At 37.7% G+C, this 14,993-nt stretch overlaps 1 protein-coding gene across 1 annotated transcript in view; it reads left to right on the forward strand.

Moving 5' to 3' along the window:
* LRBA (LPS responsive beige-like anchor protein) overlaps window positions 1–14,993 on the forward strand; it is a 372,144-nt gene that overhangs the window by 182,056 nt on the left and 175,095 nt on the right. The window contains exon 38 of the mRNA XM_059469874.1: window positions 13,125–13,249. Within this exon, the coding sequence (XP_059325857.1) occupies window positions 13,125–13,249 (125 nt within the window). The remainder of the gene's footprint in view (window positions 1–13,124; window positions 13,250–14,993) is intronic.

Genomic DNA, 14,993 nt, shown 5'->3' on the forward strand with positions numbered 1-14,993 from the left:
AATTTTCATGATGAAATTAAACAGTCTTTCCTTGATTTTGAGTGTCAGTCTGAACTGACTCTTCTGTCAGGACAGAAGCTAATTGCAAAAACCCCATGCTTTTCAAGTCTGTTACCATGCCTTCTCTTTCTGGGTGTTTTCTGTGATGGGTTTAATGTACGTGGTAAACAAGGTTTCTTGAACAAGTTGTGTTACAAACTGTATCAAAATGTTTTTTTTTTCATTTTTTCATCATTGACTACTAAGAAAATAAGTTAGCTTAGTTTAGCAGGGACAATACATGGTTATTTCTAAAGCTGAATAATGGAGAAAGGTATGACTAGGGATAATTACAAATACAGTTTATATATGCAGGAGGGAGATTATGTTCAAGGAAGAAAATGTGCATTATGGTGCAGTACACTTAAATTATGCTTATAAGTATCTGCACCATAATTTAAGAGTAGTGTGGTCTTAAATAATCTTCTCTGAAGAATTTACATAAAACAAGAATTAACATCTCCAGCAAAAAATATTGTGAATTGTATGGCTATTACAGAGAACTGTTCTGTTCTCACATTTGCATTCCAGATTTTAAATAGGAAGTTTATTGTTTTGTTAGGAGTTTCTTTATTACCCAAAGGATTTCTCTTTTCCTTGTCCCAACTATAGGTTTTTGTGAACATTAGCAGTATCACATACTATACAGATACTTGGTTTATGAGCACACAGGTGGAATTCTGTAGTCCAAAAATGAAGATTTCTGGAGAACTCTTTACCTTGGTACTGAAGGGACACATTAGAACATTCCCAGAAATGTGCACAGTTCCACCTTGTTGTTTTCACTGCAGTAATTCTTCCCAAGCGTGAGGATTGAGAGCACTGATGCTTGAATTTATTTGAAGTTCCTGTGGATGAGTACTTGGAAGAGAAATGCATTAGGAGGAAGGAGTATAAATAGACACAAACCACATTAGACTCAGGAAATCCCCTGAGCTGAAAATAGTTGGAAACTGGCTGAGTGCTTGGGGGGAAGTCGTACATGATTGGATCGATCTTGCTCTTCCTTAAGCCACCACTGACATTTTGGGATACAGAATTTCAGGGTAGACCTTTGGTGAGAAAAGGTACAGGCATTCCTGTGCTCTTTCCATCCTCTGAGTGCCTTCATGGCCTCTTCTGCAGGGCCAAGGAGCCCTTTGAGTGGTTGATGGCACCGCTGCATTGATGAGGTCTGCTTGCAGCCCTGTGTGAGTTACTCTAGAGCCCCTGGTTCTCCCCTTTGATGGGGAGCTTCTTGATGGTGCTGAGTTGTTTCCCATTGGGAGTGACAGTGTTGTTTCCATTTCATTCCCCTCTGTGATGGGATTCCTGTGTTGAGAAGAACAGCTTAATATTGAGAAAGTTGTTTCAATGTTAGGAAAGAACCTACAGAGGTATGTTGGTTTTCCTATTGTTTTGGTGGTTTGTGTGTGTGGTTGTTTGGTTGGGGTTTTTTGGTGAACTTCTTAAAAACAAATAAAGGAGTAGCTAGATGAAGAGAGAGAAGCTGGATGCCTTTTCAAGAGAGGTAATAATTGCCCTGAGGAAGAAACGTCATTCTTTTAAACACGTCTCTATGGATGCCAGTGCAGAGGGGAATGAAGTTGTGAGTGTTATGCTTGTGCTTAAATCACCAAAATTAAAGAGGAAACATTTCCTGGTTTGTTGCTTCTTAAACTTCCATTTTCCAGTCCTTTTATCAATACTGTTTTATAGTGTTGGATTTAACATTTAGTATTAGTCTTGAGGAGGAAGAATGTTGAGGAAAGAATATTATGGTCTCTCTTGTATTGATCGGTTGGAGTGTTTGTTACCAAGTTTTCTGTTGCTGTACTTCTCTCTTGGTGTACCTGTGGAAAAGAAGTTGCATCTTCTCAGTTAGCAGCTTCTGATGTGTCAGTGTACAAGGTTTTATCCTGGGCTAAGCCCTTGGATTACTCTATCAAAGGAACCTTGGTGGTTTAGCACTTTTAACATTGCTCATGCTTTTCTACAAGTAGTCCTTTGGTAGGTTCTGTAACATCAATAAGAATGGCTTCCCCACTTCTGTTTTGTAAATGTTGTGAGGGCTTCACAACCTTGCTGACCCTTGGGGCATCAGTGGATCTCAAGAGGCAGTTCAGTGGCTTAAATGGTTTTCATAGGACCATGTCAAGTAACAGTTTTGAACTTGCCCCTCTCTGCAGCACCTATGAATTGCTAAACTTTTGTCTCCTGCTTTGTTGATCACATATAATAGAAGAGAAGGTGTGTTTGCAGGCTACCATTTCCTTTATTTAAAGTAAATACAGAATTGTCTGTGTGTTCCAGAAAATGGTGCTTCATCATAATTCAGTACTCTGTTTGGGTTTTTTTGTAGATAGATTGCAAGACTTTCAAGGGAGAAATTTATTTAGTAAGTTAAGCCTTTTTGAAGGGAGTTGAGTCCTGTTGCTGTTTCCTAAGGGCCCTGGGCTAGTATGGAAACAGGAATCTTGCTCCACGTGCTTTTCAGTGGTCTTGCTGCCTTGTGCTTAATGTTTCCTGTCTCAGAGTGCAGTACTATGTTTGCAGTTACTTCAACTCTCTCTTACATGTGTTCCTGCAATCATCACACAATGAAGTCATTTCCCAGATTTTGCTATCCTCAGATTTTAAGTCCTGAATTGAATCTTGGACAGAAGTGTTAACGTTTAAATCAAATCGTACTTGATTTTATTTGATTTTGATTGGGATCTCTTTGTTTTAAAGCTTTGATTTTAATTGTATCAGAGAGTAGAAGAAATGCAGATGATACAGAAGTTGGGTGTCTCTAAGGCTTCATTATCCTAACTTGCAATCTGAATTGAGAATTCCTTTCCCAAGATGCTGTTTAACAGTAGCCAAATGTTCTGTGAACCTTAGAGATTCACCTGCTCCCCCTTCCATAGTTTCAAGCAGGGGTTCAAGGATGTTCAAATTCATTCATGATTAAGCAAGAGGTTGAAGGGGGAATTCCTTGTGTCCCCAGATACACTCAAATTCTCGTATGCATACAATAAAAAGATAAAATTAATGTATTTTTGATGTTTAGGCATTTAGACACCTCAGGGAGGTTTGTCTTCTCTTTATTATTCTATGTTAAAAAAAAAAGTTGTACCTAAATCTTTCAGTCATCTTTGTTGTTCCTCTCTATGGTGGTTCTTGAATTGCTGAATTAATTTGGTTAATAGATAGTAATTTTAACTTCAAAAAATGCAAAGAAAACCAAATGAAAAACCAAAAGAAAAAAAAAAAAGGAAGAAAAACCAACAAAAAAAAAACCCTCAAAAAATCAAATAAAACCACCCAGTTACTTGAAACCTTTCTGGCAGAGGACTCACAAAAAATATAAACAAAAGAGAAAAAAAAATTAACTTTCTGTAGAAGAACATAGAGAAAAAAGTGTTTATTGAATCAGAGGGGTGCACTATTACATTTTTATAGAAGCAAGAAAAGTATCCAGCTGTTAAGAGAGCTATAAAAAAAAGATACAGGTTAGCCGCAGCTCTTAAAGTGTAGATATATGGGAGTGTGATTTCATCCTGTTTCTTCTAGAGGAGATGAAATGTTTGCAGCAGGTCAAATTTAAGAGTTTTGGGAAAAACTTTTCTGTAATTCCTATGTGTAACACTTTTGGGGTCAGAGCAATGTACAAACAAAATCACAGAACTGACCAGATTTCCTTGTTTTGGTCAAAAGTTGATCTATATTATATCCACAAATGCTGAAAGGTGATTATGTCAAATCCCACCTACTGGAAAGAATTAATCTTAATAATAATATTTCAATTTTTCAATTAAATATTCCTCACAGAAAACCTGGTGTTGCTGTAATTAGTGGGAAAATAAATAGGAACTTCCAATGCATGTGCTTAAAATGAAAGCATCAGAACCAACAGGAATTGCTAAGGAGATTAAGATTGAGCTGGCTCCTTTGTCATTGTATCCTTCAACATATTCTTATAATCCATTGCTCATTTTGGCAAGGAAGGGATGACAAGTACTGCAGACTAAAATTCAGCATTATCAGGTAAAAAGCAAAAAGCCTCCAGCAAGATGTAGTGTACCTATTTTTTGTATACTGTGGGAATTATTGTTATTTTCAATATGCATAGCAGTTTATGGGGTCTGTATGAGCTGTAGTTACTTTGCAAAACAAATGTTGTTGACTGCAGTTGGGAGTAGGATGTGTGAGATTTGCCAAGATTTATGAGCAACTAAGCCAAAGCATCCCGCTGCAAATTTGCTATACATTCATTCTTCCTTGTCTAAATCGTGTCTGAATTCATTTTGCTGCAAGCCAAAAGAAAGTTTTCGTGTTAACTTCTGGTAGAAAAGTGGAGTAGTTTTCATTTCAGTTAATTTATAATTAATCTTGACAGAAATGCAACATGGATTGAACTGTGTCTCATGGTGTTGTCTTTGGAAGTGCAGCTTTATTTTAGACTGATCATTATAAGATCAGCTAAGATAAGATAGTGATTGCAGAATACATGATTAGAACTGTACCTTTACTTAAGTGAGCCCTCTTTGAAGTATCAGTATGCACTGGAATGCCAGCACTTCAAAGAATGCTCCAAAAAGTCGGGGCTGTGGTTAGCTACCAAGGGGTTAATAAAGATCAAAGAAGAGCCTACATAAACTCATACATAAACAGAACTGTTTTTAAACTGGAGGTTAATAGCACCATGATCTAGGACAGCAACACCTTAAAGGTGGGCTTGTCTTCCCTGACATGGTGCTTTATAATGCGTAAAGGGAGACTGAAACATTTATAGTTGACATTTTTTCTGGATTGCTTTTTAAGGGAGGAATTCAAAGCTTGTCAGTGCAGAAAAGAGTCTCTGTGATTTCTGAAATCGGCATTGTTCTTCTGGTTTTGTTTGCTTGCTAGTTAGGTGGGAATGGGTTTTTGGTATGATTCCATGAAAATGCAGAAATCAGGAGTCCTGAGCAAGGAGTTGTAGCTGAGGCACCTAATGACTGAGATAAAGAGAGAATTTCCTGTTTACTGTATAGAAGCATGCTAACAGCATTTCTACTAGTTTTTAAAATGCAAGATTTAGGAATTGCAGATCTGTGCTGTTTGTACTGTCGTGTTTATATGGGGAAATGCAAACATATGTTTAGATTTATATGTTTATATATCTTAACATATGAAATGTATGTTAAGACAGGTTTCCCTTGCTGATGTTCCCTTCTCCTCTACACTGGAAGCACCTGAGGTTTAAACTGTACAAAGGTGCCCTACAACTGTGCAGAGTCCTTGGAGTTCTGTGCTGAGTCCGTGCATGTTGGGCCTGAAGTTCATAACCTGCTTTTCACACCTCTCATCAAGAAATGCTTTTCATGTCTCTTTCTTCTGAAAGATTAAAAAAAAAATGACTCTACTCTCTCTTCAGCAAACTGAGGAAATGCCCCCTCCACACACACCTTTTGATAAAATTGAAGCACAAATAGAGGCAAAGGTTATTTTAGGAAAAAAAAATCCTTTAAAGACAAAGCCAAATGTTTTCTTGGAGGAGGGTTAGAAGTAAATTGACTATACTGATTTAATGGATTACATTAGTGTTTCTCATAATTGATATTATGCCAAAGAAGTTGTACTCGGTGGCCTTGGGCCTTTGTTATGACCAGTTCCTGTTACTGTAGCAGTAACTGTGGCAGAGATTAAAGAGCCTGCCTGCATATGAGGTTTTTTTCTTAAGGATTCCCAGTTTTTTCCATTTGTGGAAATCTGTATCTTGAAACTATGGAATCTGAATGTCTATGTTTGGGGCAAATGAAGATAACATGAAAAGGCAGAAACTCTGTTACTATTAGAGTATAATTACATTATATATCTTTTGGTATTCTTCTTCACCTTTCCTTCCATTCTCTCACCTGCACATCTCTTTCCCTTAATTTTAGTCACATAGTTGCTGGTGAGGCTGCAGGGTGAGCAGGTCACTGATATAAAACAGAATAAAAACAGTGAAGTCTAATAATCCCAGCTGGTTACTGTGATTTTGTTTAGAATAGCCACACAAATGCTTGCGTGAAGGCAGCTGAGAGAGGGAGAGAGAGCTGAACGGCAACAGGTTGTGCCATTGTAGAAAGGACAGGTAGTGTAGGCAGCACTTCCAAAGATCTCAATGCACTTATCAGGATTTAATTAATCTTTAATGTCCTGAAGTAGATACATTATCAGTGAAGTGCTATGAAATACACACAGAATGTAGCTGGGTGAGTAATATTTGAGCTGCAACTTTGACTTAATACTAATCAAACCTTTTTCTGTTTCCTTTGGTAGTATGGGCAAGGTGGGAATCAGATCAGGAACCTGATTCATGGAAAAAGTAATTTTCCCTACTGCATCAGTACTCTGATTTCCTGTGTGGCAAACAGTTGTGCATGGGATCTCTGCATGGAATGTGAAACTTGGTAGTGCTGCTGAGAACTTACCTGTTAATCAGCATTTGCTTTGCCATCATCAAGATCAATATTTTATATTCCAAAGTGTGATATATATTTTTTGATTATGTTACAGGTCAGTAATATATCTAAATGTGTACAAAACATTTTTTTAGATAAATATTTATTGACATATGGCTATTAGTATGCTCATTGTGCAGTCTGGTGTAACTTAGTTTTTAGATCAAAAATAAAAAAATTTTCACGGTTTGTGAAAGCTCTTTAGAAGAGTATTGAATTGCTTCAGAAAATGTTTCACTTGTTTTCTGAAATTAGCTTTTATTGAGTCAGTTAGTGGAATATAGCTTGCATTTTACTATTACATACAAAATATGAGAGATTTTAGTTAATATTCTGGACATCCAGCTGAATGCCATGGAAATGCAATGGATTTCAGTTTGCAAGATGAGGCAGCCTCTTACATTACAAGATGCCCTGCAGTCTGCTGGAGGAACTCCACCAAAGGTTTTGTAGTATTTTCCAGAACTTCAGCGCTTTTATCTTCAGATTGACACTCAAATCAATGCTGAGAGATGAACAGATTGAGGGCAGTCCAGCCCAGAAGGACTTGGAGGTGCTGGTGATAAGAGGCTGAACGTGACCCGTCAATGTGCACTCACAGCCCAGAGAGCCAAACGTGTCCTGGGCTGTAACCTAAGCACCATGGGCAGCAGGGGAGGGAGGAAATTCTGCCCCTCTGCTCTGGTGAGAGCCCACCTGCAGTGCTGCATCCAGCTCTGGGGTCCTCAACATGGACCTGGTTGGAGTGACTTCAGAGTGCCAAGAAGATGGTCAGAGGGCTGGAGCACCTCTCCCATGAAGAAAGGCTGAGAGAGTTGGGGCTGTTCAGCCTGGAGAAGAGAAGGCTCCAGGGAGACCTCACAGCACATTCCTGTACCTAAAGACACTGCAAGAAAGATGAAGGGGGGCTTTCTACAAAAACATGGAGTGACAGGACAAGGGTAGATGGCTTCACATTTAGAGGGCAGGTATAGGTTAGATATTGACAGGAAATTCTTCACTGTGAGGGTGGTGAGGCACTGGTACAGCCTGCCCAAAGAAGTTGTGGATGCCCCTTCCCAAAAAGTGGTTGAAGCCACGTTGGATGAGGCCTGAGCAACCTGATCTAGTGGAAGGTGTCCCTCCTCACAGCAGGGAGTTTGGAACTGGATGATCCTTAAGGTCCCTTCCAACCCAAACAGTTCTGTGATTCTGTGATTCAAATGCAAATGCTTATTGTTGGGGTTACTGTGGGTTTGATTTCGTTTTTTGGCTTTTTTGAGAAAAATATTTGTGTCTATTGCAGAAGATACTTGGTTTAAGTTCTTGAAACATTTTACATAGAAGCAAAAGATACCTAGTTGTAGACCAAGAAGTGTTCCTGAACAGTGTTAAAATAATCTGGCTTGTTTTTCCTTTAAAGTTGGGCACCACTGTGTTCTTTGATTGCTTTTTGTGTAATTTAGAAGGAGCACCTGATATTCTGCATTTGATAAGCCATTGCAACCAAAGTGTGTAATAAATTATAACCACAAGATGGAGTAGACATGTAGTTGGTGATGGAGAAATTGTGGAGCTGCCTTCTTTTAGATTTCCTTTCAGATCTGTACTGTTGCTCCTGATGCATGAGTGGTGTTGCCACTCTGTTTTTGGCTGTCTATGAAACTAATTTAGCCTAAATCTCTGTGTTTGAGCATCTACACCTTAGGAATTGTCATCACTGATTGATTGCCTTGCTGATGGTCTTAGTGAAGAGACCAAAGGATTGATTAGGTTTGGAGATTGACTCATCTGCCTAACTCTACAGTTAGAGTTCTGACAAGGAGTGTGTAATCTCGAAATTTATCTTGGTGTCTTCACACAAGCTTCTCTGTTTTTAAGTTTGTTGTGATTGCCTTTTGTGGAAGTGGATTTTCTTGCCTTTAAGTTTAAAAACCTTCTAGATGGAAGAGGTCTTTTAGAGCTCTAGCTATCCTGTCTCTGAAGATTTCTGTAACACTGTGCTCTCTCCTTTCTTTCTTTCTTTCTTTCTTTCTTTCTTTCTTTCATTCTTTCTTTCTTTCTTTCTTTCTTTCTTTCTTTCTTTCTTTCTTTCTTTCTTTCTTTCTTTCTTTCTTTCTTTCTTTCTTTCTTTCTTTCTTTCTTTCTTTCTTTCTTTCTTCTTTCTTTCTTTCTTTCTCTTCTTTCTTTCTTTCTTTCTTTCTTTCTTTCTTTCTTTCTTTCTTTCTTTCTTTCTTTCTTTCTTTCTTTCTTTCTTTCTTTCTTTCTTTCTTTCTTTCTTTCTTTCTCTTTCTTTCTTTCTTTCTTTCTTTCTTTCTTTCTTTCTTTCTTTCTTTCTTTCTTTCTTTCTTTCTTTCTTTCTTTCTTTCTTTCTTTCTTTCTTTCTTTCTTTCTTTCTTTCTTTCTTTCTTTCTTTCTTTCTTTCTTTCTTTCTTTCTTTCTTTCTCTTTTCTTTCTTTCTTTCTTTCTTCCTTCCTTCCTTCCTTCCTTCCTTCCTTCCTTCCTTCCTTCCTTCCTTCCTTCCTTCCTTCCTTCCTTCCTTCCTTCCTTCCTTCCTTCCTTCCTTCCTTCCTTCCTTCCTTCCTTCCTTCCTTCCTTCCTTCCTTCCTTCCTTCCTTCCTTCCTTCCTTCCTTCCTTCCTTCCTTCCTTCCTTCCTTCCTTCCTTCCTTCCTTCCTTCCTTCCTTCCTTCCTTCCTTCCTTCCTTCCTTCCTTCCTTCCTTCCTTCCTTCCTTCCTTCCTTCCTTCCTTCCTTCCTTCCTTCCTTCCTTCCTTCCTTCCTTCCTCCTTCCTTCCTTCCTTCCTTCCTTCCTTCCTTCCTTCCTCTGTCTCTCTTTCTCTCTCTCTCTTTTCTGTTCTGTATTTGTTTATTTGCTACTTCACTCATCTAAGGATCTGAATGGAGGCTTCTGTGGTGTGCTGAAATCCATTCTCACTTAACTGATAGCTTGAGTACAGCCCTAAGACCTCTCAGAATATTGCTTTTGTAGGTTTTCGTTTTATTTCATCTTCCCTACCTCATGCAGTTCCTTTACAACCCACACTGGTGTGTTGGCTGTTGCTTTTCTAGGATAGCAGAGTATCTCGAAATACACAGTGGGGTAAGACGTTACAAGAAGTAATTCTTCAGCAATTGCATTATCCTCTCATTGTTGTCTGGTATGGCTTATATTCAGTTTAAATCTATAAGGGTATGAGGACTAATAGGTAGTTTCCATGCCTAAAATACCTTTGCTATGACACCATAATAAAACTAGTACAGCAGTTGGTATGTTTTGTCTCCAATTGTCCTAGTCTTTGAAACCGGTAGGAAATACAGATTTCTTGCTCTGATAGTGGAGATAAATGAGCATTTAGACTTTTCCTCATTGCCCACAGTGAAATGTCTTATTTTTTTCATGACACAAAATCCTGAGGGAACAGGTTATATTGGTCATTTTAAATTTGATCTCATCTCTGTACAATTTTAGCAATGAAGTTAGGTGCATGGGAATGAGAGGAAGATTTTCTCTCAATTCTGAGTACATAGCCTGGTAATTTGGGAAACTGTTGGAAAAATAAAGAAGTATAATGGTTATACTATTTGAATAAAACGCTTAATATAAAAGCTTTGTTTCGATTCAGTCAATATTGTTACTAAGGAACCACTAATTACTGTGTATCATGTTGGAGGGGGCCCTGACAAATCCATGCAAATCATATGATTTATAATTCATAAATCCCTGATCCCCTGAGCGATGTTGCTCTTGCATTTAGACTAATTGAGTAGTTACGTTCATCGATCCAGTCCATATAGCACTCTAGTCCATATGGCAGCCTTTCCTGCAGGGCCAGGAGCTCCTGTTGTCAAATGTCCCCTGTAGTTTCCCTAAAATCTGCCTCCTTGGCCCTTTGCTTCACAGTCCTTCAGTCTGCCAGTCAGTTCTGCCCAAATCAGAGCAATATTTCTGTCTCCACCTGGTTGCAGAGGTACAAAGCAAGGTACAGCATTGCCTTTTGGGGATGGGACTGCAGTGGTTAATTGCTCTTACTAGTAAGGCAGTGTGCTGGAGTAGCTGTGTGGTGTACTGGTTTATATTGGTTCTAGTATCAACTGCTTTTTCTTGGTTCAAAAATTACATTTTTTCCAGTAGCTGCTCTCAAAATTGTCTCACTTGTAACAATTAGTCAACACAGGTGTTCATTTTTGGCTTTGTAGGTTTTTGTTGGATGGTTTTCTGTGTGTGAAGAGTAGATAATTTTTTTCGCCCTCATAATGCGGTGGCTGCCAATACTTACAAATACTGAAATAATAGTGATTATGCAATTGTGTGTGAGTAATCAGTGCACCACTGAAGGAGATAGAATCCTATGCAAATTTTGCATGCAGAACTGAAAATAAAAGCAAGGGACTAAAGATATATTATGTTTCAGGATAATATTTCATGCCTGATCATTGTTACCTATTTTCCTAATAATTTTAGCATAGTTTTGTAATGTGCTATAATTGTAATTGTTATCCAGAAGAATGGCATCACTTAATTCTATCAAAACTGTGGCGAGGTAGATGAATGACAAATTAATAATTTACCATCTTTGCATAATACTGTAGCCCAGAACACCAGAAGGATTGATGGCAGAAGAGGTTAACAAATTTTAGCGGCTTCCATTAGCTTTCCATTGTCATATGTTTGTGGTGCCGACTGAAATAAGCTTTGTAGGAGATCCCAGTGCAGGGAACTAATTACTCGTGCCGATTGCCACCCTGATGAATAGACCCTCATTGTATCATTCCCCTGAAGACGAGGAGCAGGCTGTGATTCACGACTGCATCCTGGCTGATATTTGATAATAATTTTAACAGATAAATGTAGGAAGGCAGAATGATGAAGTGCCTATCCATGCTCTACGACTATCAAAGGCATGCACATAGCCAGCTGTGTTCTGCTTTTTTTCTGTAATCACTAATGGAGAATTTTAAGTTATTAATCGACCTTTGAATAAACCCATATCTTCCTGTATATTGTAGTTTTTCTTTGGTTAATTATTCCAAAATCATTGGGTCTTACAATCAGAGCAGCCCAATTTTAGCGTGACTGTAACATAGACAAGTATGAGAATAAGATACTGGGGAATTTTATTCCAATACTTCAGTTTTTTCCCTGAAATTAAGCAATTAGGAAGATGAAGACTAGCACTGCCTTTTCTTTGGTGTTCAAAATAGACGTAGAATTTTAATGAAGGCTGCAAAGACAACCTCCATTTTGATAAAATTATTTTCACTCAGAATTTTTAATATCTACAAATCATGTTTGAGAGTAGTGTTACACAAATCATTCTGGCTTTTGTTGTTACATTTGTTTGAAACCTTGATTTACCTTAAATAAAACTAATTTCTGCCTTTAAACCTCGGAACTATGAATGTAGATACAAGTGTTTTTAACATTGTGATCTGTAAATTAGTTGTGCCTATTCATTTGTCAGTGTTGACAGGTATACTTTCTATTAGCTCCTGGATCAGAAATGGAATATATATATCTGCATTTTCATCTATTGTTTTAAAACTGGCTCTGTAAACAAAGTCCATGTTTTTAGTCTGAACGTACATGTTTTCAGGGTATCATGGCTAATTGTGTCTCAGGTATCTTCTGTTTGCTTGTTTGCCATACCTGAAATTGGCATTTTCTGTACATTCTCTGGGCTAAAATACTGTTTTACAGTGGCATTAATTCATGATCATCTAAACAGATAGTAACTGGCACTTATATATGACCGTATTAAAAAGATCTATGTATATTTGGAGCATAAAATGGAAAATAATGAATTTTATATAACCTTTCCTATATGTAATTTTTTTAAAGTATGCTTTCTATGTAGCAACTATTACACATCATAACATGTAGTTTTTAATTAAATGTAAAAACACAACTACATAAACCAGAAATGCAATCTGATTTGCTCGAAAATAGATTGCTGTTTCACTCTCCTGGAATGGTTTATTTAAAAACAGTAAATGGAAAAGAAATGCATTTTCTCGTGTTGTTCTAAGCCTCAGGGGCTAAATGTAATGAATATTTTAAGAGATTATTTTAATTAAATTCCTGCACATCTAAACAGAGTAATATTTTATTATCACATACATAACCATGTAACTGAGGTATTCATTAAAGTTAACACTTTCTGGACCAAGAATTCATGGCATGATTTACTGACCTTGTGCAAAAAGGCACAAATTAGGAAGAAAAATGAAGGGGGACAGACTTTGATTAATATAGGTAATGCTATACCATATTTATAATAGCCTTTTCCCTATTCTGGTTTATAAATGCAGTCACTGAGAAAGGTGCCCTGCTGAGGCTGAAATGAGGCTGAAATCGGAGCACATGCCACTAGAGTGTGGGGAAACTGATCACACTGTCAGCAATTCATTTCAAAATGATGTATTTAGTGCTCATTTCACCTTCCAAGAAAAAAGGCAAAGGAGTTCCTTAGACTGGAAGGTGATATTGTTATTTTCAAGGACATACCTAAGTAAAAGATTGGAGAAAGGGGGGGGGAGGTTAGGGAAAAAAAGGCGAAAGCAGCGCAAACAAGGAGAGCTTTATGCAGAAATTCAGCGCTACCATGCTGGTTGATAATTGCTAACATATGTGGCTCCTCTGTTTCATTGTAGTCGTCCTCGTGAGTTCTGGCGCCTCGACTACTGGGAAGATGACTTGCGGCGCCGGCGACGATTTGTGCGCAACCCCCTCGGATCGACACATCCTGAAGCGACGCTCAGGGCAGCCGGAGAGCATGGTCAGTGCAAAATCTGCCTCCTGCCACCAGCAGCAGGTTACAGTGCGTGGTGGGAGAGGCTGGACCTTCCTCCTTGTAGGATGCTAGCAAATGGTCCCAAAGCAAAGGCTTTTGGCACCGCGGTTCGGGCAATGTGTTTTCCATACAGGAGTAACCTGGCTGTTCCTTCACACCACCTTCACTGGTGTTTGCTGAGCCCCTTCTTCCCATCTCAGCTGGCCTGGGTGGTGCATACCTTGCATACAACAATTGCAGTCCTCACTAAGGCAGAAGGAAAGTGGATGCAATTTTGCCATTAATCCCTGGACAGACTTCTGTGTAAATTACCTGCTTATAGTTTAGTAACTTCAGAAGAATTTTTCCTGTTCAAAATCCATACCAATTATTTCAGTTAGCACATATCTGCTTATTGTTACAGATATGTTAAAAGAGAAATAACACTTCTACAAGCTAAACTGTACCTTTGCTTAAGTCCTCAAGCTTTTCTGCAAGAATTTGATATGGAATAAAGACTAACAAATGCTGACGTGCAAAGTATTGCTCAAGCAGCAAAATGGTAATAATTGTTTCTACCTGGTGATTTTAAAAAAAGGAGATTACTTTTTTTTTACAGTTGTTATTCCTCATTTCATAACCTGGGATCATGTCTGATGCTATGTCCATTCTAGAGGGGAATGTATTTACCAAACTAATAGAATAGTCAGTTTGAGAATTCTATAGTAAATCAAAATATAAGCAAGCAAACAAAACCACAGTCAAAGCCAGTGAACTTTGGGGTTTTGTACAAAATTTTATGTCTTTGCTATCTAATGAGGGTACACTGATAAGGTAGAAAAGTCTTGTACTTAAAAATAATTTGCTCATAATTAAAGCTGAGTATCCTTCACCTTGAAGGCACAAGTCATGGAGCAAATAACCTAAATTTAGGGGTTTTTTTCTTTGTTAGCTTATGAATTACTGAAATCATAGATGCATACATATGCCCACAGAAATTGTGTGTGGGATGCAGTTTATGCTAATTTTAGATTGTTAAGAGTGTTGTATGAATGTAGAAGAGCATCACTGTCATAAAGTTGGTTTCCGTCAGGCATCTTAACCTCTTGCACTCAGCCTTAAAGAGCCATTTCAGGGAGAAAATGTCTACAATATGTCAGCTGATATAATGCCAAATGTGACATCAGTCCTCTGAAATAAATGACCATACAGAGAATAGTCAATAAAGTGATCTGAAAGCAATGTTTGTAGAGCCCTACATCTTTGACTATAGATAGAAGAACAAGATGTAGAATTCATTAACTCACTTTTTGCTTTGGGGATTGTTGTTCTTAATAAGATGTGTTGTTCCTATACCATAGACTGTAGGGCATTAGGGTTTATCTGTTTAAAACTCCATAGATGAACAACAACTTCCCCCCCTTTTAATATTATGTGTACTTTGAGTTAAATAGATCTTGTCAAAATTTGATGAATTCCTGTTTTATTTTCATAGTTAATCTTTATGCTGTTCATCAAAATTTAAAAAAAATCTTTATTTTTACTGAAAAATACTTAGAGCAACCATTTAAATTTGTGTAACTAATTCTTCCACAAGTAAAGACACAGTAATGCAATTATTCATGTTTCATACTAATGTGATATTTTCACTAATCCATGCTGTATTTCAAGGGCTGTGGTATATAATCAGTTGGTAATTGACAGGACAAGAATTTTTGTCAATACAAAGGAAGAATGAATAAAGTAGCCC

Source organism: Ammospiza nelsoni, chromosome 4 (genome assembly GCF_027579445.1).
Source record: "Ammospiza nelsoni isolate bAmmNel1 chromosome 4, bAmmNel1.pri, whole genome shotgun sequence".
Taxonomy (NCBI): domain Eukaryota; kingdom Metazoa; phylum Chordata; class Aves; order Passeriformes; family Passerellidae; genus Ammospiza; species Ammospiza nelsoni.